The sequence below is a fragment of the Phoxinus phoxinus genome (genome assembly GCF_949152265.1).
Source record: "Phoxinus phoxinus genome assembly, chromosome: 7".
In the NCBI taxonomy this organism is placed as follows: Eukaryota; Metazoa; Chordata; class Actinopteri; order Cypriniformes; family Leuciscidae; genus Phoxinus; species Phoxinus phoxinus.
In genome coordinates this window covers 12,184,327-12,206,356 of record NC_136882.1, presented here as the reverse complement: position 1 = coordinate 12,206,356, position 22,030 = coordinate 12,184,327, and the positions used below count along the sequence as shown (strand labels likewise).

At 36.6% G+C, this 22,030-nt stretch overlaps 1 protein-coding gene across 1 annotated transcript; it reads right to left on the bottom strand.

Annotated features, from left to right (window-relative positions):
• Positions 1 to 2,961: 2,961 nt before the first annotated feature.
• tnfsf11 (TNF superfamily member 11) lies at positions 2,962 to 20,174 on the bottom strand. The gene is made up of 4 exons (XM_079618681.1): positions 19,749 to 20,174; positions 15,489 to 15,524; positions 4,873 to 5,026; positions 2,962 to 4,692 (listed from the first exon to the last, which is right to left on the bottom strand). Exons 1-4 carry the CDS (start codon positions 19,932 to 19,934, stop codon positions 4,271 to 4,273), a joined length of 798 nt encoding a protein of 265 aa, XP_079474807.1. The 5' UTR covers positions 19,935 to 20,174; the 3' UTR covers positions 2,962 to 4,270.
• Positions 20,175 to 22,030: the final 1,856 nt, after the last annotated feature.

The window sequence follows — 22,030 nt, the reverse complement described above, 5'->3', positions numbered from 1 at the left end:
AATAAAGCAAATAGCAGTGGTTGGAGTGCAAAATCAACTTATATACTATAATAATTAAAACACTCTAAATTCTTGTCTATATAAAACTTGATTGTTGCCTGCATTAAAGTCAGCATGAAATTAATTCACCCTATCTATTTTCTAAATCCATGTTATTGATCGTATTGTGCAAAAATATCTACATGTGTTTTTTGTGTTTTTTTAATGTTTTGACCTTGTAATGTCTAATCAAAATATCATAACTGGATCTTTCAGTGAAATGACAGACTTCTCTTTATTGAAGTATGACGGACATCATTTAGGCCGCTTAAACCCGACCCTTTATCACAATCGACTGCAAGCTTGCAGATCTGCCTCCATCCAATCAACAACTAATGCATAGAAACAAGTCCCGCCCTACATTATTTCTTTATCTATATTATAACATATTGAGACTAGGTGGTACTTGTATGTTCTGCTTTAATTAAAGATAGTGTTAGCATGCACAGTTCACCCTGAACAGATGTGCATGGTCATGTGACTGGGTCATCTGCAGAGGCCACTGTCTTGTCTGATAAATTTGGACATTGATTGGAATTGTGCTGTCCAAGGTCCTGAAGCCTGTGGAAACACAAGCGGACATCAGCAGGGGGCATTTGTGTGTGTGTGTGTGTGTGTGTGTGTGTGTGTGTGTGTGTGTGTGTGTGTGTGTGTGTGTGTGTGTGTGTGTGTGTGTGTGTGTGTGTGTGTGTGTGTGTGTGTGTGTGTGTGTGTGTGTGTGTGTGTGTGTTAATCTCTGTTACTTCACAGTGCATTAACTAATGTTAACAAATACTTTGGATTTTAATAATATATAAGTAAGTGTTGAAATCAACATAAGATTAATAGGCCTAAATGCTGTAGATGTGCAGCTCATTATTAGTTAACTAAAGTTTAGTTATGAAACCTTATTGTAAAGTGTTACCAATATCTTTTATTCGCTTATTTATGTTATTTGTTTGTGCCGTAGGTTGTAATGGATTTAGTATTTTCATTTGGGTAATTATGTCAATGACTAACAATCACATATCATGTAGTTCTCCAAATGTAGTGTATCAGCATAGCTGTGTATTGGTACCATGTTAAAGATGTTAACATGCAATCTGTCTTGTCAGAGGGCTGTGTAGACCAGTAAAAACAACTGGTGAAGCTTAGTCAGCAAAGGAAGAATGCGTGAGCGTGCAAATTGCTAAGCAACTTTAACGTGCATAACAAAGCTCCCAGCTGCTCCATAAATCTAACCTTGAAGCTTTTCCCTCTCACCACAGAATCCCATTAAAAGAGGCACTCGGAGTTAGCTAATCTAATAATATATATCAATGCCTGTGATATATGCTTACTAAAGCACAATTTGGTCACAAAACGTTTCATTACACATCACGTCTATTACCTTTCACACTGGGTTGCTAACATCTGACGGCCACAGAAATGTGTTATGTTGAAGTATGTGCCGTATAGACTGAGCTGTAAATGGGCCGACATTCACATATATGGCTGCAAGAGAAGATAATGGATAGACTGTTCAACCGTCTCAAAAACAAAAACTTTAAACAATCAGACGGCTGCAATGCTACGTTTTTGGCTTTGAAAACCAGTAACCCGAAACCTTTATTTTTACACATGCAAACAATAAAGTCTAAAAAGAAAGAAAAAGAAAAGAAAAGAAAAGACCAAAACAAAACAAAACTCAAGTCCAGTTAAGCAGAGCCTTCATGTTATATAGGAGACATAAAGCCAGTATGTGCACGCAGTACATTTGGCAAACATCCTGACATTTTTATGGTACCCCATGTGTGCCAAGCAAGTATTGAGAAATGTAATTGCTTCCAATTTTTTTTTTACTTTTACAGACAGAGCAAAGTTTGCTGTGCTACCATTCAAAACGAAAACAGGGTCTGTAGTAAAGTTAGAAACAAAAAATGAATCTTAAAAAGCTAAATCTTGGAAAAAATGTTGGCTTAAATATTTTGGTATATTTTTTATTGTTTTATAAAAGCAGTAAAACTATTTTGTTTTTTAATAAAAACTACAATATGAAAATTAATTGATGAAAATAACTTAGAATTTCTTTTTTTTTTTTACTGTACATTGTATTTAAAGTACAAAGACAAATATATGTTTATTTTATTTTATGGTTACGCTACTTTTTATTATTTTTTATAAAATAGTATGTTTGGTCTCACTTTATTTTACAGTGTCCTTATTACACATTACATGTTACTGTAGTTACAACTAAAATTAAGAATTTAAATGTATGATTACACTGTAGCATGGACACCTTTTTTAAAAGTAATGATTATATTAAGAAAACAAACGTACAAGTTTGGTTATATATATATATATATATATATATATATATATATATATATATATATATATATATATATATATATATATATATGGCAATTGCAATATTGAGGTCAAACTTCATATTGCCATTTCCATCACACTTGGATTTTCACAGACCACAGTGCTTTAAATGGTTGGCTATGTTGAGTGACGAGTACTAGCACTGGGAGTTCCTCTCAAATGAATCTGCTAACTTGAGTTAGACTTGAGAAATACACAATGGGACACTGCTTGGTTTTGGTTCTCCTACTTCTATTCTCTCAGCAACTAAGTCCAAGCAAAATTATGCTGCAAATATCTGCAGCGAATTAGAGGCTAAAACAACCGCCACTAACGGGTGGATATTATTTTAAGGACGACCATGTTCCCACCCCACAGCCAGAGTAATTCACCCGTTTGCTTGACAATACCACAAAGAAAGGAAAGACTAAACATTTACTTTAGCTGTCACATCCAGAGAGGAGCCAGTTAACGCTGGGAACTGCGTGTACTTTTTCATTGTCGAGGCAATATGAAAATAGACGTAACACATATGTAAACTATGAATGCCTAGGTGAAGGCCTCCGGTGGTTACATTATCAAATGAAGCATTTTCATGAACAAATTTGTATTTTATTTAGAAAATTATCTTTATTAGGCAGAATAGTATAAATAAACATAATAAAACAGAACTTTTGCTAACATATGAAAAAAAAAATCTTAGACTAAGTTTGCAAACATTTTTTTAGGTTTGCTTTGGGTTTGGAACAATATATCCTGCTGTCCATAAACGTTTGCACACAGAATTGTCAAATTAATAATACTTAAATACAACGTTTCTTCGTGAAAAACCAATCCATTTAAGCTTTAAACAGGAGCCCTGTGCCTGGGACAAAAGCGCATAAAACAGACCGAAAAGTTAATGCTCTTTGTCCAAAACCTCTCGAAGAATGGAATAAAGGCAATTATACACACTGTACAAAACTGTACAACAGACAGAACATTTTACAAACATTCTATCATTATTGAAAATAAATAAATACACTTAGTGCATTCAAAACAAAATTAAATTAGAGCGTACCAAACTCAGTTTGGTTCTGCGCATCGCTTCTCAAAGACAGTCCAGCTGCCTTGATTTTTGTTGAATGTTTGTATACGTTTTGTTCGAGAAATTTAAAAAATATCATCCGAAAGGAAGCTCCAAACATCCAACAGGGAAATTCATCGATCAGTAAAGCATCAGTACATATTCTTAATGAGACGGGAAGCACTTATCCAACAGTTTGTCACAAGTCAAATGTCCTTGACGTCGAGGTTTCTTCAATCAATCATGCTTTCAGTGATCTGAGAGAAGCCTTCCCATAGGCTGTAGCTATCATTTTAACATTGTGTTAGAAACATTTCATGGTATTTGGACTGTTTTGTTTTTACAATCAATCAATGTGATGATGAAAATGTTCATGTAAAATTTCTTAAACTAGCGATGCACTGATATGTCGTCTTAAGGCGGTTCCTTTTTTTGCATACTCACTGATAACAATATGTCACTACGGGCAAAGCCGCGAATGTGATTTAATGTGAACAAGAAGTTCGTATTGAGTAGATTTAATTTCGAACTTGACCACTTAGTTCGCCTGATTCCTCTGCGTTCCTCTGTTGTGGAGGTGATTTGGCGTGCTTTACTGGGACTGTCCAGCATCATTCCACTCCATTGTCGTGGGTATTGGAGCAGTTTACCAATGCGTACCAACATTGGACTGATACCTATTGCCAGTATTGGTACGATTGAGAAAATCTTTATGTGCTCTTAAAAAGAATTCAAAAGTCAGTGATCAAAAACAAGTGCTCAGTGGTTCATAATCACTTTGAAAAAGTTCGCAAGGTTGCAAAATGTGCACATGTTCAGTAGCAAAAACTATGCAAGTCAATCGCTTATCTTAAAAGTACCAAAGTATGTCCCTTCAGCTTCCATGTCCAGCAGCCATGCATTGGATACGTTGACAAAAATACCATCGGCCGTAGTCAACTGGACACCTCTGCCCTGCTCCACGCAGTACATGTTGTACTCCACAATGTTCCACTGCAGCGTGCCGCCACTTTTTGCCAGGACAATGGGCTTGATTACAGATTGCGTGTGCTTCTCGTGGCAAATGTATTGAAACAGCTGTAGATTGCTGACGTCCATTTTGTCCGAGTCGTGTTCCTTAGCATATCGAAAGCAGGTCTTGGCATAGACGTAGTAATAGCCAGGTTCGTCCACTAAAATTCGCCCATCACGGTATTTCATCTTCTTCAAATGTCCCCCATGAACTTCGTCCCAGGGGATCATGGTTATTTTATTTCGATCTGCAAAAGCACCAGAAACACGGTCAGAATAAACATTTATGATATTAATATGATATAACGTCAAGATCACTTAATGTAGGTTATCAACACATTTCTTTTTTTTAATCACAAGTCTAACATTTCAGGAAACGCTTCCGACAACCATGTCATGTGATTCAGAAATGAACAGCGTATGCTTACCGGGTGGAAACTGTGGGGGTGACAACTGTGGGGGTGTCTTTATAGGAAGGTGAGCTGATGGAATGCGTGTGTCCTTTTTTTGTCGAAATCTTTCCTTCTTCTCCTTACAAGCTTTCAACGGTGCTTCGCCTATTAATGTTTCACTGTGCATTTCCTGAGAAAGAACAAAAAAAACACATTAATGACTCCCTGAATCCACATTAATCACATCATTCACAGTCCAGCTTCTAGGTGAAACTAATATATTCTATAGACTCATTACATGCAAAGTGAGATATTTCAAGCCTTTATTTGTTATACATTTAATGATTTTGGCTTACAGCTTATGAAAATCCCAAATTCAAAATTAGAATATTGTGAAAAGGTAAAAAAATAAAATAAAATAGCAGTCCACATCACAACTGTCACAATAATGGCATGGAAAAATTATATATTTGGAATCACTATCAGAATGTTTTTTTTTTTGTTTTTTTTTTCAGCTGATGAACGTTAAACACATTGACAGCAAATCAGAATCCATCCGAGTTTAAAGAGCTGGAGCATTTAAAGCGGCAGGACACATATTGTTACAAGCGTTATAATTATCGTTCTTGGTGTGAACAGGACTCAAGCATTGGATATTTGATGTTTATTGTAGATATTTATTGTAGAGTTATGAAGAGCAGAATTCTGGATCAATGTATTTCACAGCGGCTATATCTACAGTACCTAGCACAATTCAGCAGAAATAGAAACCAGGCAAGCTTGCTGGAAGCAATGTAAAAGTATACAGTCCTTATATATGACACATTAACCCTCTACTGCACAGGAGTTTTTTTTTTTTTTTTTTTTTTACCAACTCATTATATTCTTGTTCATTCAAAGAAGAAATACGATACACTCTGTTGTGACAACATGTTCATGGTCACATTTCCTTTTTTCACACAAGCCGCAGAATTCAGAATAATGGTTACATTGCTACATTCTCGAACTGGATCTCATGACCAGAATGTGCTTTGTTACCAAAAGTTTCCTAAAAAATCATTTCTGTCACTAGCACTACGAAATAAAACTGCAAAAGTTAAGACAGGTTTCCAGAACTTGTTGAGCAAACAGATAGTTCCACTCTCAATGTCATTGTTGTAGCATTGGGCTGGTTGAGATAAACACGGTTTGCATCAGCCTAAAAATGGCTTAACCCTTCGAGGTCGGCAGAGGAATGATCACTTGAATTTTTTACTGCTAACGGCGAAAAGAACTTCCAATAATCTGTCATTTCTTGTAATGCATCATTTGAAACTGTAAAGGTGTTAACTCACAATAACAACAAAACTTTGTGCTTTTGTAAAAAAAAACAACAAAAAAAACAAGGCGCACTTTCTGCCATCTTGCCGTCTCTGTAAACTTCTTTCAGAAAAGCATTTAAAAAATGAACCGAAACTCAGTGAATACTTACCATAAAGACATGAGAGATATGTCTTTAGAAAGCTTTAAGTGTCTACTTTTAAATGAAGTCATATTGAAAACAAATATTCTCTATTTATGTAATCCATATGAAACCAACGAGAGAGAGAGATCTTCATTCCTCTGCTTTTCATTGAGTTTGGAAGCAGACGCGCTGTGAGGAATACACTTTTACCTCAGAATAAGAAGAATGCGATTTCACCAGCGGAGGATTGAGTAAGTAATTTATTCTCACGTACATCAGTTAACGTGTTATTGTTACATAACCCTGTACACATTATACTATTTGAACTATTACTAGACTAAAATGTGGACGGAAACGTTGAAATATGAAGGTAGGCAACCTTTCATTGCAAAATAAATATAAATATGACACGAGAATGTTTTTATGCTTTATGATATTAAACAGTGCGATATAAAAGTGATATGAGTGTTTACGCTGTAACATGAAGCATATTCGAATGTTTAGACCAGTGTTTACTGTGAATGTTTATAATGTGCTAAACAAAATGTTTCATAGAGTAAATGGTCTCTGTATGCGCTGTGAGTTTGAGTCACTCATGATGTGCATTTGAGAATCAAAACGCGCCAAACATTACATGACGTAAACTCAGAATGTGTTTGAAATACATTCCATTTGGGATCTGAAGTGGCTTCTTATCACAGAATGAGGCAGACAGTATATTATATTGAAGTATTCTATATATAATGAACGCTGTGTCGATTAGAATTCTAGGCTACAAGATACAGTTGTCAAAAGTCTTGTGAACAAATATTCAGTATGGGTTTTATGGCCTTATAACACTGACTTAATTTTTTCCCCCACAAACTATGCATAAACGTAATTTTATCAAAACTACTAACTTTTACATACATGCTGCACACATATTATTGTAGCAGAGTTTGTGCTGAATACAGTGTAATCAGACTTTAGCCATGAAAATGTTATAAGTAACAGAAATAAGCACAAATATCAGAACACCTCCAGGACCCAGAAAACACCTCATACCCCGGAGGGTTAAGTTTCTCAGCCGGTGGGTCCTGACCCAAATGTGGATTACAAGACCGCTTTGAGTGGGTCGCGGAATGTGTAGTCAAAGAACGCGAGACTTTTATCATAAGATATGCGTCAAAGTTGTTGACTTTTCTGTCAGACACAGTTTAAAGTTGCGTTCACGCCATGTTAAGTACTGTAATTACGAGATTTCAACATGTAAAAAGCATTTACTTCCTCGTAGAGCTCGTAATTGCAGCTTTTAAGATTGGAATTTTATGAGCGCCCCATGAACCACCTGACCGCTGCAGATTCATTTAATGTTGCAATAGAAATTAATAACATCCCAGGCCGAGGACGTGAAAAGCTCTAAATAGAACGTGATGGGTTGTCATATCAAGACTACGGTAATTATGTCATGACATAAATTAGGCCTATCACTGTAAAGCTGCTTTGAAACAATCTGTATTGTAAAAAGACTTGACTTGACATGAACGCAGCATGAGCAAAGAGAAAAACTAAAGCTGATAATGTGTCCCGGGATTTGTCCTGGGATCGTTTGATTTGGGTTCATTCACACTGCCAGTGATTTTATGGAATCTGTGCGTGCGTTCACACACATCCTGTAAAGATCCTGTGAAGACGCTTGACATCAGATTGTGATGTGTAATGTCTCCACAGTGTCTTAAGTTTGCTTATGATCTGCGATTTCTTTCTCCAGAAACCACGCTCGTGCATTTTTTTTCTGATTCAATCATAAACTAGCGCATCATGTACCGTTCCTCTAAGCTGGCGAACGATCTCAGCTTCAAAGTGTGAAACGGGGCTTAACTTTACTGTCCTGTCAGACGTTAGTCTGTGCAAATGCGGAGGACCATGCAGGAGCATATATGTTTTTATATATCTTTTCATTATATATAAAAAGCAAAACAAAATCATTAGCCTGTCACTGGTATGTTGTGTGTTCGCTACTGTAGGAAGGATTTGCATGCAGGTATTCATCTATTTATTCTATTCATCAGAATCAGTGTCCATATATTTCAATAACAGTTCATGTTAGTATTATGTATTTACCCAAAATACCACTTTATCCTTACTTTGTGTTATTTTCTATATTTTTGATGACTATGGTGACCATACCAACTCACTAACTTTATTATATTAACAAAAACTAGCTTGGGACTGCTATTTTAATAGCCTCACCTTATACTGTTTATTAATCTGCGTTAGTGATATTCTTACAATCAATGTGTGTTGAGTGAAGTGGAATGGTACTTGTGTGTGTCAACTGTCAACCATGTTTGAGAAATAAATAGTTGGTTCAAATTCCTAAAAACTTGGGTCGCAGTTTAATGACTATGGGAAAATGTGGATCCCATAGCCAAACCAGTTGAGAAGCACTGGCTTTGAAGGGTTAGTCCACAAAAAAATGATAATATGTCATTAATTACTCAACCTCATGTCGTTCCAAACCCGTAAGGCTTTCGTTCATCTTCGGAACACAAATCTTTTTAACAAAATATTAATCTCAAACGGGCGTTGGAGATTATTATTCTGTAAATAAAGTGGTACATTGTGTTTGTTTTTTTTGCGCAAAAAAGGTACTTTAAAATTTAGGTTAAACAACCACTGGAGACACATGGATTACTTTTATGATGTCTTATACCTTTCTGGGGCTTGAAAGTGGTAGTTGCATAGGATTTCAATGGAGGGACAGAAAACTCTCAGATTTCATTAAAAATATCTTAAAGGATATTTAAGGTGCAGGTGGGAGGAGCGTCATGTGTGTGAAGAGTGATGATCGGAGTTGCTCACAAATGAAGAAGAAATGGTTCATAACGTAACTATGGAGAATATAGAAGATTTTGAACACATGGAAGAGGCTTTTGAGTTTGATGGACGTCCTTATTTATTTGAACCCGAGTATACAGACGAAGAACTAGCCTCACACTCTTCAGTCAACAATACCTTTTCCCGGCTACAACGGGAGTTCCCACAGGACTTTAGCGCGAGACTACAGCTAGCCGTCTAAAACACTATTTAGGTGAATTTAAACAATGGCTAAGTTGCTAAATGCATCTTGTTGTCATGTAAGGTGTCATGTAACATGTAATGTCTGTTAAGAGGCACAAAAACACTCTTTATGAATATGCCCCCATAACTGCTGTTTAGCTGAGTGGGAGCTCTGGGCATTAGCGGTAGCAGCTCCGTGTTGCAAGCACCAATCCGGTTCGTTTTTTCTTCTTCTATAGACAGTACTCACAAAGGTAGAACGATCAAGATTAACTTAAAAATTGCCCGGAGTTCTCCTTTAATTTCCGAAGATTAATGAAAGTCTTATGGGTTAGGAACAACATGAGGGTGAGTAATTAATGACAGAATTAAAAATTTTGGGTGAACTAACCTTATAAAGTGATGATATTTCAAAAGTAATCCACTTGATCAGGAGTTTTGCATGAGGGTGAAAGATTTCCCCAATGCAGATTTTGCATTAGGTTCCGTTGGTCATACAAATTCACCAAGTTACCAACAGAAAGCTACACTTGGTTAGAAATTAATTTCTGTGCGAGTTGTGTTTCATTCATCACTACACTACTGAGATGCTCTTGAAATTTCCCTAATGTGACATTTACTGGGATAGGAAGAATGTGGTAGAAGAAACAATTTTAACAAAAAAAAAAAACAAGTCTTCATATACAGTATGAGCGCCGTGCATGATAAGTAACGCCAAGAAAGAAAGAAAAAGCAAGCCAGGATGCAAGGACACTACCAACATAACAGGTAATAATGAGGTTTCCCCTCGCAGTTTCACTTGCTCAGGTACGACTGAAATGTGCTCTATGCCTCAAGCAAACAAAAAAATCAGAAAGAATAAAAGGTCTGCTAAGGTATTCAAGTTGCAAGGTGTCTTTCAAATGAAGCCAACAATCCAGCAATTCAGGAAAACCCTGATTACTTCAATAGACTTGAATAACTTCAACTGTGTGAAATCTGGTCTGATTTGTGGGTATATGGGAATATGTCATAATTTTAGAGTTTCATACCACAAAGAGATTTGTATAAGTGGTAGTAGATTAAGGCCTAAGTAAAAGCTATCCGTTAGAAATATGAACTAAATATCTAAATGTTATAATATTAGGCTTTTAGTCCTAGACTAGCATCAAATAACAAACTGACATAATAATTAGGTCTTTCTAGTGCAGAGTTCTGGTTTTTGTTCGATGCTCTGACCTTCTTAAGAACTTTGGTGCACCGCAAACAAAGTAGGCCAATACAAACACGCTCTCAAACTGAATCGCATTTGAGCAGCATTAAAAAAGCCAAGATATAACATATATTTAAACACTTAATAAGTTGTCCCAGGGTAATGATAAAACTGGTACAGTTCTCATGACCTGGCAAAGCAAGCCATCAGAAAAACGCCACGAGACATGTTTAAATATCCAGTTCCTGACAAAGAAAAGTTCCAGGGACTTTGGCTCGACCTTTTCACAAGCGACTACACCATCATGGTTTAGGCAATGTTTTACAGCAATGGTATTCTCTGTTGATCCTTGTCTTTAAACAAACAATTTTTTTTGAAAATACCAATGCAGAACCTGTTTAACAATGGAACATTGGTACTATTAAATGCAAGAAGCACATTCTATAAGTTCAATAAACACAAATTAAGGTCATAGTTTTGGAATGTCTTTGTTCTAATAGGAGGAAATGCCATGCTTTGAGCACTGTGAAATGTCTCTAATGCTAAGAATGAATCAATTCGCCTAAAGGAGTTTAGTTGACGGTCGGTGTCAGAGTGCACAAAGCATGTACAATTTTTGGGGGAGTTGTGTCTAGGGGATTGGGCGGCTCATTTGTCCGTTCTCCCTCGGGGAACAAACTGTTTGGTTCACTTTGAAAAAAAATAACTGCACCTGTTTCTGAGTATTGATTGATCTAAATAGTGTAGACTACATAGATAAAGCAATATTCAGAAACCGGTGCAACGAATAAAACTTGTAAATATAATAATTTTACATATATAATTTGTATAACATATATATGCATGGGGTATTTGTCAGCTGAAGGCATGCTGTCTGAGTTTCCAATGCTGACAGTTCAATAAGATAGCCCACTGGAAGATCTTTAGTTTTGCTGTACTATTCTAAAAATATGACAAGTACAATACACAAATAACTTCAGTTTCTGAGCAAATACAGCAGTAATTGATGTCACGAATACATACGCCTGATTTTTGTTTTAATTATCAGAATCTATCTACATGACGAATGCTTGATGCTTAGCTTACCTAATAATTAATAAATATTTCGATAATACAATAATTGTATATATAGCCTACACTACAGTTTATTAATATGCAATGTAATTTTATTTCAAACAAGTGAGGAAAATAAAGTGGGTTGAATCCAAGGGGCTCTAAAATAATTTTAGAATGGCTATCTGAAGCTAAAGGCGGCATCCGTAACCGAAGGTTTATGGTAGACCATTTAAAAACATTAAATAAGGATGGTGATGTGTGGTAACCCATCCTCAGAATTTGTCCAAGTTAGTGCACACACACCCCGGAGCAGTGGGCAGCCGTTCACTACGGTGCCCGGAGAGCAATTGGGGGGTTAGGTGCCTTGCTCAAGGGCACTTCAATAGTTTCCTGGTGGTATTGAGAATCAAACCTGCGACCTTTGGGTTACAAGTCTGAATCTCTAACCATTAACTCTCAACCAGTGGTGCCGACACTGTTAGTAGACCACCAAGTGTAAACTATGTCAAGTATCATTGAACAGCAAGCAACTATCAATTCAAAACCTGAAAAAAGCATGTAAAAAGGTCTAAAGACTAAGGGACATGGAGAGATTTAGGGCCCTATTTTAATTATTTGAAATGCAAGTATCAAATCCAAAACGCAAGTGGGTGGATCTTGGGCACTGTTGCTATTATACCGACGGGATAAATGACTCTTGTGCCCGACGCAAATCTAATATGTGTTGGTCTGAAGTAACCTGAAGTGGTCTGAATTACTCATAGGTGTGGTTTGGGTAATTCAACAAACCAATCAGAGCGTCATCTCACATTCCCTTTAAGAGCAGGCGCGCTTGTTCCATGGCGGATTGCTATTATAACGGCGGATTTGCCAGCGCACGCAACTTACATGATGGTAAAGGTGATTTCACAGTCTTCAGAATTGTGTTTCCTGGTTCTTGATGGACAACCCACTTTATCAGATGTCCTTATATACCGATGTGTCTTGCATGCGCCTTTAAAATAGCATCTGAATAATGCGCCACTGTCTTTAGACTAGGTTTTTCCTGGTCTGTGGCGGAATTATTTTCTGAAACTGTAAAATACCACCAGGGACGTTTGCGCCGGAACACGCCTCCTCTTTTCACTGAAGTTCATTCCCTAATTTACCGACGTGCGTCTGTGGAGGGAAAAGTCTGCTGTGCGTCGGGTGCAAAAAAGGAATGATACATGCGTCGGCGTACAAGGTCAATTGCACTGGGTGCAAGATAGGGCCCTTAAAGGCCATCTTGCAGGTTTTTTTTTTCTTCAAAATTAATATATAACCTTGTATGAAAATACCATATGAAAAGTAAATGCAGGATTTAAAATCGTTTTGCAAGACATAAGGGCACAAATTTAGTAGAAAACGTGACCGTTTCCTTGACCGTGTTGAAAAACCGTTTTTTTTCACCATCGCGTCATATTGCGTCACATGAGGTAGTCGTTTGCCGCCGGGCTCTGCGTTGTGCGTTCGCTCAGTGCAGAGTAGGTTGGTATTCAGTTGGAGCGGTCGTGATTCAGTGTGTTTTCGGTGGTTATTGTATTTCAATTAATCATCGTCGTGGTCAGAGGTGTAGTGGTAAAAAAAAGAGGTGGGTAAACTATAAATTCTGGTGAACCACGACGTGGTCACCCGGTAAGGTGGGCCACTGCCTACCGCTGTATGTGTATCCTGATCGGCTATCATTTGATGGTAGCCTACTACCAAGGTTATCACTGGTTGTTCCCTCATCATAGGTCCACACAATCACTATTCAATTCATACATTAATCTAAATTCTTGTTAAAAAGACTCAAGAAGGAATAATATGGTTGAAATCTATAAAGTTTACTAAATTACAAAACAGAGAGAACAAAAATATTTTTAACCCGTAATTACAAAACAAAAACGGTTGTTATTTTTAAAAGGCAAAATTTTAATTTGAACTGTAGGCTAGGCTACACCAAATGCTGCGCAAAAAAATTAATATTGACGAATTTTTGTTTATTAGGCTACTTGTTGCCCCTTAATTAAACATTTAAAATATTCACAAATTAATATGGATTTTGTTGTTGTTGATTTATTTTTATGAGACAAAATTAGAACCTGGAAATGATATTATTCCCGCAGTGCTGAATGAAGAGCCATATGTCTCTGGAACCACAGCCTATAGAAAGGTGATTTATAGACTAATGATAATAAATGTGTCTGAAAAAATAACGAGGCATTTGAATTGTTTATTAATAAACTATTGTTTTCTAAATCAGTGTCGGTTAAAAACATATCTCCATCTCCGCTGTTAAGCGGGTGCGCTTTTAGAGAGAAATGCACCTTTCATACGGATTACATAATCAGAAGGTAGCTTTCGATTCGAATTTGTTCGTTTTGAAGTGGACATTTCAAGCTTTAGCCTACATATTTAGTTTCAGTTCTCGCGCTCCAGTTCACGGAGATCATGAAAGCGCGCCTGATTGTTTTATTTTATTTGACAAAAGCACAACGCTTTCTTGTTATTGCGAATTTACACAAATAAAAGTAGTTGCGAATAATGTATTATTATTTTCCGTATGACCAGAAATGATAGAGTATTTTAAATTGTTTCACTGTTGATAAGTGTTCGCGCCCGCGCGTCCGTGCCATGCAGTGCGCGCTCACACTCCGCTCCACTCTCGGATACGCGTCAAAATCTTCTGTTTATTTAATCTCGGCGACATGGAGTTATATGATGACGGCGATATGTGCACACTGTCCCGGCTCCTTCATCGGGTCGCCCGGTCCGCCGTCAGATTGTGTTTCGGCCGCGGGCGGGAAACATGATGGTCACGGATCCGTCAGAGATCACTTATTCACTTCTGTTTTACAAAATGCATAGGCTACATGTAGCCTACCTGTCTTAATGTGCCTTGTCTTAATTTAATTAACATATCCTACATAAACTTGTAATGTAATGCATTTATGTGTTTGTTATTAGTCTGCAGCCGACACTTATTAGGCCTATAGCCTAAATATAATATATTAAGTTCATTTCCAATCTGTACTCCGAATTTTAATGTTTGTGTTGGCTGTTTCTAAATATAAAGTTTTTATACAGTAAGACAGTTGTGATTGTGATTATTTTTGTATTCATTGTCACCAAATGGGGCCATTCAAAACCTTTATAAAGTCCCTCTTCCTCTTGAAACTGTCTCCTAATGGCTGACACACACAACACATGCAGGTAAGGGTCTAAATAATAGCTTTACTTTTGCCTGATACATGATAATAATCTGTACAATATTGTGATCTAAGCATAGTGTTATACATATCGTCGGCTAACGTGAATAAATCTATAAGCTAGTAACACTGTTCTCTCATCGAGACCCCTGCCCTGTTCTCCTCACACCACAGCTCAATGTGTCTCCTCTGACCGTTGTTTTGTCTAATCCTGACCTGTCTACTCTCTTGGCTTCATATTAGGCACATAATTATATGGCTGAGGTCCATCATACGAGTAAACATTTAGGCTAGAATTTCCTCAGCGTCCGAGCTGTCATTGCGATCCATTGCTTTCCTATTGTTTACTTTGACCGCTCTGCCTCATGCTACGTCACTTCCGGTTTGGCGGTTTTCAAACGCGGAAGTAAAATTTTCTCACAAAAACGACTCCAGAAGCCTAAATAGCGTTTTATAAGTATATGTTCATATTTAAATATAGTTCCTACATTATTTTTCTATACATTGGCTCACTGGGTACTTTAACCTGCAACATAGCCTTTAAGGTGTAATCATTGGATTCCTTTCAAAAGATTCCAAAACCCAAACTGTATTGTGTAAAATGAGGAAACGAATGTTTCTGAAAACTGATGCGGTTTCTGTGTCTAAGCCAAAGCACACACACTTGAGAAAAACAAATGTATCTTTTTGAAGTTTATTAGCTCACCTCATTAGGACTCTGCTGGGCTGAGGCAAGGTCGACCTGTAAAAAACAAACAAACACAGTTCAGTTACACAACTGCATCCAGCTGGATTGCTTTTAACTAACAGGCACCACTGCACGATTTTAATGAACTTACAGGAAAGCAGCATTATTTTCATATAGAGACATTTTGTGTGCTTGACAGTCCCAAAGTACAAAAGTGTTTAAAGGTATACTTTATCCAATTCAGTGTGAACTAATACAAAGTGTGAACTAACACAAAGTACAAACTAATACAAATACCGTCATGAAAATCTAGATGGTTGATGGTCCTTAACTCAATCTAGTTGCAATCACATCATTCTCTATAGTGCACAGCTGATTGGTTCTTGCCATTTCAGTAGCCAACCTTCATATTAGGGCTGTAAACGATGAATCGCAAATAATCGCATCCAAAAAAAAGGTTCGTGTTTACATAATATATGTGTGTGTATTGTGTATAATTATTTTGTATATATAAATACACACACATGCATGTACATATTTAAGAAAAATGTGTTATTTATATATAAAATAGTTATATGAATATATAATATAAATTATATAAAAATATACATGCAGTATATAAATGCAAATATATACATGCATGTGTGTGTATTTATATATATAAAATAATTATACACAATACACACACATATTATGTAAACACAAACTTTTATTTTGGATGCGATTAATCGTTTACAGCCCTACTTCATATACTCGGTCAGCATTTTCTGTAGAAGTTGTAGCATGCTTTCAGAAACCCTCCACCTTCCCCAGCTCCACCTGTATAGATCTGCTACGGGTAATTCATGTACACTATATAGTACAGCAGCAGCATGTCTTGCTCACAGCAGTGTTTTGTGTTTGTATTGGCAGTAGCAAGTCCTGTACTTACTCTGCAGCAGCAAAAACAGCAGCAGCAATAGGGCTGCACGATTAATCGTGAATTTGTGTTTTTTGTTGTAAAATTGTGTTTAAACAGAATTGGCTTTTATTGCGATTATGAAATCGCAAAGGCTGCGATTATTTTTTATGCTCAGCTTGTCAGCGACGTACGGCTCTGTGATCAGTAGTAAACGCTGCTCCATCTGAAAGCACTGCGAGTTTGAGTCGCTTATAACGTGCATTTGAAAAAGCAACACGCGTCAAACATCTTTCCAAACACGACTTTCCAAACCTCTTGCCCAACAAAATACAACATTTAATAAAGTTTTTTTGTTTTTTTTACTTCAAACTCACTCCATAACGGCAGTTGAGCATCCTTCTGTCTGTGAGATGATGTGACTTCTTACACTGAATAAGGCACACAACATATTTCATAATATTCTATACAATAATAAAGGCTGTCGATGTCAATGATGCAAAGTGGTATAAATATACAGTAAGTTGTATCTACAGCAAAGCGTGGGAGGGTGACCCAACTCTCAAAACGTGGATTACACCTGTGTTGTGAGATGACTCGAAGCCCCGTAATAAAGGCCTGTAACTAACTCTGAGAGGACAGTTGAATGACTTGAATTGAAATCAAATATGGGACGACGGCTATCCATGGTCATGGGCACGCTGGCATCAGTTTTGACAGTGCTAAGTTCTGAGTTATGTTCTACAATGTGTACTTTGAGAAATACACACTAGTTCTGTTTGAAGTTAAAGCGCAACACACATTTAAACGCATTATTAATGTTGTTAATTTTCTGACCACGAACGACACATTTTCAGCTTTTAATGTGTGTGCGAGGTTTAAAGTCTTCATTTCTTGACTGCCGTTAGCAAATATTTGACATATTTTTAAAGTTTCTACCTGTTCGGGTAATTTTCTGTAACTCTACATGTTTTGGATCCATTTCCCTGTTGTATTGTTCTCCTAGCAGGAGCTTTCGCTTATTGCATTTTTCGGACCCCTTTTTATTGTAATAGCGACATGAGGTCATTTAACGGCATCTTTCTTTGGAAACTCTGATGTGTGTGTGCGTTCATGTGTTTTGAAGAAGGTGTGGTTTCATCAAGTAAAAGCAATCCGAAGGGAGGATGGGATCTCATGCTTTAAAAGCTAGCTTGCTATTGCTAGCCTTTCCGCAAGTGGCCAACCTAACTTTAACTAAAAGACTCAGATCACACATTTTAAATTCTATTGCACAGAACAACACAGATTTGCCCTCAAAATAAGTGCAGGAAATGTGAAACCTTATTTGCATTTGAGCCTAATGAAGAAGGAAGAACACTGAAGTACTTTCTTCCTCGAGTATCCTCAAGCACAAACATGCTTTTCTAACATTTTTTACATTAGTCACATTCCTGGAAGTGAAATAAACCATTCCCACAGATCTTGCGCTATGATCAGCAGGTAATACAGTAAAACTATAGCGTAAAGAATGCATAAAACTATAAAAGGTGCAGGTGCTCAATCAGGAAGTAATATGATACACTGCAAAATTCTTGACAAAACAAAATCCAAAATTGTGTGTAACTGCAAGTAGCAACAGTTTGTAACGCAGTGTGTGATGTTATTTCTCTCCTTTGATAAACTGAACTGCATTTTGAAATTCAAGGACTATAAAATTAATGAAAAGCATTTCATAATCATATATGGTTTGGTTCAGTTGAGGATTGTCCCTGCATCGATTTCTGAGGACAACATGAACCATGCGCCAAACACAACTGACACTCAACTTTTTCCTTTCCTTGCATCTGTTGCTTTGGCCCTCCACCAGCGCACAAGAAGCTTCCGACACCGCTGTGTTTGTGCCAAAGCCTCATGAAACAAGATGTCATAATATCCTCCACAGCTTTCACACTACAGGAGAGAGATCTGGACATGACAACATGTGATAGCTGTTTCTCAGCATCCCATCCGTTGCAGCTCTGCCAAACATTTAAATAGACCACCAGATGAGCAAATTAAGTCAGGGGGAAAGTGCATACCTGACATGACAATGGGTGAAAAAAAAGTGCTTTGTAGCAACCAGTCCAAAGTGCCGACTTTTTGAATTTCAGGAAATTATGATCCTTAAAAGCATCTCAGAATGCAGTTCATCAATTTGGTTGAGTAAATGTTTGTCCAGGGTAAGCAGAGCTTAAATCTCAACAAAGAAGAACTTTTTATTTGTTCTACATGTTTCAGTCACTATAATTCCCATTCATCCATTTGTGTTATTTTATAGAACTGTTTAATATTTTTTTCTAATATACATATATAAGAATGGGCAGACATGTCCAGTTTTTGACTGCATGTCTTTGTATCACTTGTGGGAGACTTTTAACAATATTTGGTCAATGTCTGTTTTCTCCAGATTTATGGAAAATGTGAAGAAAAGTAAACCAGTGCTGGACCAACAACACATTCATGAAGATCAACATTGCCAAAAACCAAAATTTCCTGTGTCAGCAATTGGATTAGACTGCTAGTTTCCCCCAAAACAAAACCTGAGTACAAAATTACACTATTTATACCTTTACTAACCAGAAAATTGAACGACAATAACGTTTGCGAGTGAATTCGGAGAGAGAATGAATGGGATACTACAAATAAAACACTTAATCTCAAATTAAGATCATTAGGCCTATCTTTTTTAGATGATATTAGCAGCAATAAATGTCTCTAATGAAAAAATAACAACACTTAAAAAATTAAAAAGTAATGTCGCGTGCAATGACAGAGATTCAAATCCCGATAGGCTATAAGTTACTTTTTAAAAAAATTAAATAAAACAATAAACCAACATGGATCACTGAAAATTATTTATAGAAAACAACATTTTGATAATAATTTGTATTATTATTATTTATGTCAAAAGACAGAGGTGATGACAATTCGGAGACCCTTTAAAGGTGGGACTCAATTGGACGGACCAAAATTCATACTTTTTTATTTCTTATGTCAAACACTTTTACTTCCAACAATCGTGCAGCATGTATAAAACATAGAAGCAATGGTTTTTAAAGTTACGTTAAAAACCCACTCAAAAAGCACTGAGTGGGCACAAGACGCTTCTGCGAGCGCGCGCTCCTTCTGATGTTCAAACGCGCTTGAACAGAAGAGGCGCGTTTCACACACACACACTCACTGATCCGTCCTGCAACAACGCTTGACATTCAGAGTTCAAAACAGGTTAAACGGAACCTGGTCTCAAAACTGCTGAAACGCATGTCAAACCTTTCGATCCATGCACTAAAACTCTGACGAGTCCAGTTAAACTGTTGTTTTGAAAGACTTTAAGAAGTAGGGAGTAATTGTTGTCTTACCTCTCGGAGATAACCGGTTAAGTGCAACAAAATCGCCACACTCGACGCGACCTGCAGCAGTCCCATGACAGCGAGCGTGCCGAATATGAGCGCTCTGTGCGTGGAGCCCGTGTGAGGAGCGCGCGCCGGAGCCTCTTCCATATCGATATGATTCCGCAGGTACGCGCGATAATCATTAGCTGCCATGAGCGCTCGATCGCGGCACAAATCCTCTCTCAGTGGGAGGACTCGACAAATGATCAACGATTCATATAAACATGGGGGTGGGCAATGCAGTTTGCTTCTCAGACAGCCAATCAGATAATAGACGCATATGATCTCGCTTTCAGGCGTCTTTTTTTTTGTGCTTTTTTTTTTTTTTTTGCGTGAGTTCAGTCAAGAGCAGGTTGCCTGAGTATGCTGTCACATTTTATATCTTAGCGTACTACATGAAGACTGCACTATCTTTGAGATACTAGTCATGCTGCCCTTACTTCCTCTTTATAAATGTTTTGAATAAATCAATGCATTTGTGGTTATTAATTATCTTTCTCGCCACAAAATAGACCTACCATACAAACCATAATGAGATTAAAACTGATAGCTTCTTGAAAGCAGTAAGATTAACATGACAAGTGAGTAATAAATAAACCACTTGTACTTTAAACCCATAATGGCTCTGTGTTTTTATTTTTTATAATTGCCATTACTTCCTGGAGTGATGTAATATTGTTGGCTCCTGTCTGTTGTAATACTGAGACCACACAAGACTGGCTGTGAAAAAACTAAAAGAACTAGTCTACATAGACAGCATTTTTTGGGGATATCATGTCTAGTGAGACCTCATGTCTAGTTAGCTACCTAGATCACCATTTTGGGCATCGTATGTTGGGCATCATCCCTAGTGAGCTGCCTACCTACACACAATTTTCGGGAATAATGCCAAGTGGGCTGAGTCTGACTATACCTAAAGAACATTTTGGATCTTATACCTTTTGACATACTGTACATATTGATTAAAAGTTATATTAGGACAAAACATCCTTAAAATAATGTTTTTGGAACGTTCTTATAATGTTATTAATAGTTAATATATGTTCTCCTAACGTTCTTATAATAACATTCTCGGCACATCGTTATTATATTATTTTTATTCGCTGAATGTTTTCATAAATGTTCTCATAAAACGTTCAGAGTACAACGTTTATGGAACGCCCTTACAATTGTACTTAATGAATGTTCTCATATTGTAAAAAGGTTGTGAGAGAAATGGAATTCGTGGAATGTTCTTACAATGTTATTTTTACTTGAAGAACATTCTCATAACATTGAGAGAAAACGTTCTTAGAACAACATTCTCGGAACGTCTTATTGATGTTAATCATATTTGCTAAAGATTTTGGATTGGTTGTATAAAACGTGAGAGCAATTTTAATTGTTATTTGTTAAAAGTCTGTCAAATTTGTCGTATATTACTGTACTTTTCACAATTTTGTTTCAAAGCAGATTTACAGAAAATCATGATGTTATAATGTTTATAATATATTAAAATCTTCCCAGTAACATTAATAGAACTTTCGTTCAAAGTTATCTGATCTTTAAAGAAGTTCTCAAAAACACTAGCACAACATTTTTATTTATATATTGTTCATGGAACATATATGTTTTAATTGTTTAGTTGGACGATCATCAATAATGTTTGATCATTAAAAATAATTGAAGAGAACATGAAGTCACAAGACACATGCATAAGGAACAAATAATGAATGCAAACTGTATATAAAATATACAGGCACGCGGAAATAATACAGTAGCAAAAATATGTTCTTAGAATGCTTTGCTAACATTCGCATTAAGTTATGAAAAAGTTTTTTCTGAATGTATTTTAAACATTCAAAACGTCCATTTTTTATGTATTAAGAACGCTTCTTTGTTTATGTGAATGTTAAATTAGAATTCCATTCAACAATTTTAAAAATGTTATGAAAAAGTCACTTCTGAATGTTTTCTGAATGTTCAAAACATCACATTTTTTTATGTTTTAAAGTCTCCCTGTGCATGGGAAAATCAAGTTTTTAATGTTGTTTATATGTCTATGTGGTGTTTTTATATATGCTTTAAGACAAACCATGTGCAAATTCATAAGTCAACACCATTGCTGAGTATTTTCTACTTAAAACTGCAGTGAACCAAAGACAGTCTCAAAAACATGGTTTGAAATCGCTGGTGTTTCTGACGTCACAAACTACCTTGTAACCAATCAGGCCAACGTGTGATCGTCAACCAGTGGACCTCTGAGCTGG

Bases quoted from the DNA above. Each gene is read 5' to 3' on its own strand.
- tnfsf11 (XM_079618681.1), bottom strand. From the start codon at position 19,934: ATGGCAGCTAATGATTATCGCGCGTACCTGCGGAATCATATCGATATG. The intron at 15,525-19,748 runs GTAAGACAACAA...TGTTTTTTACAG, and splicing joins TAACCGGTTATCTCCGAGAG to GTCGACCTTGCCTCAGCCCA. The intron at 4,693-4,872 runs GTAAGCATACGC...GTGCTTTTGCAG, and splicing joins ACCCCCACAGTTTCCACCCG to ATCGAAATAAAATAACCATG.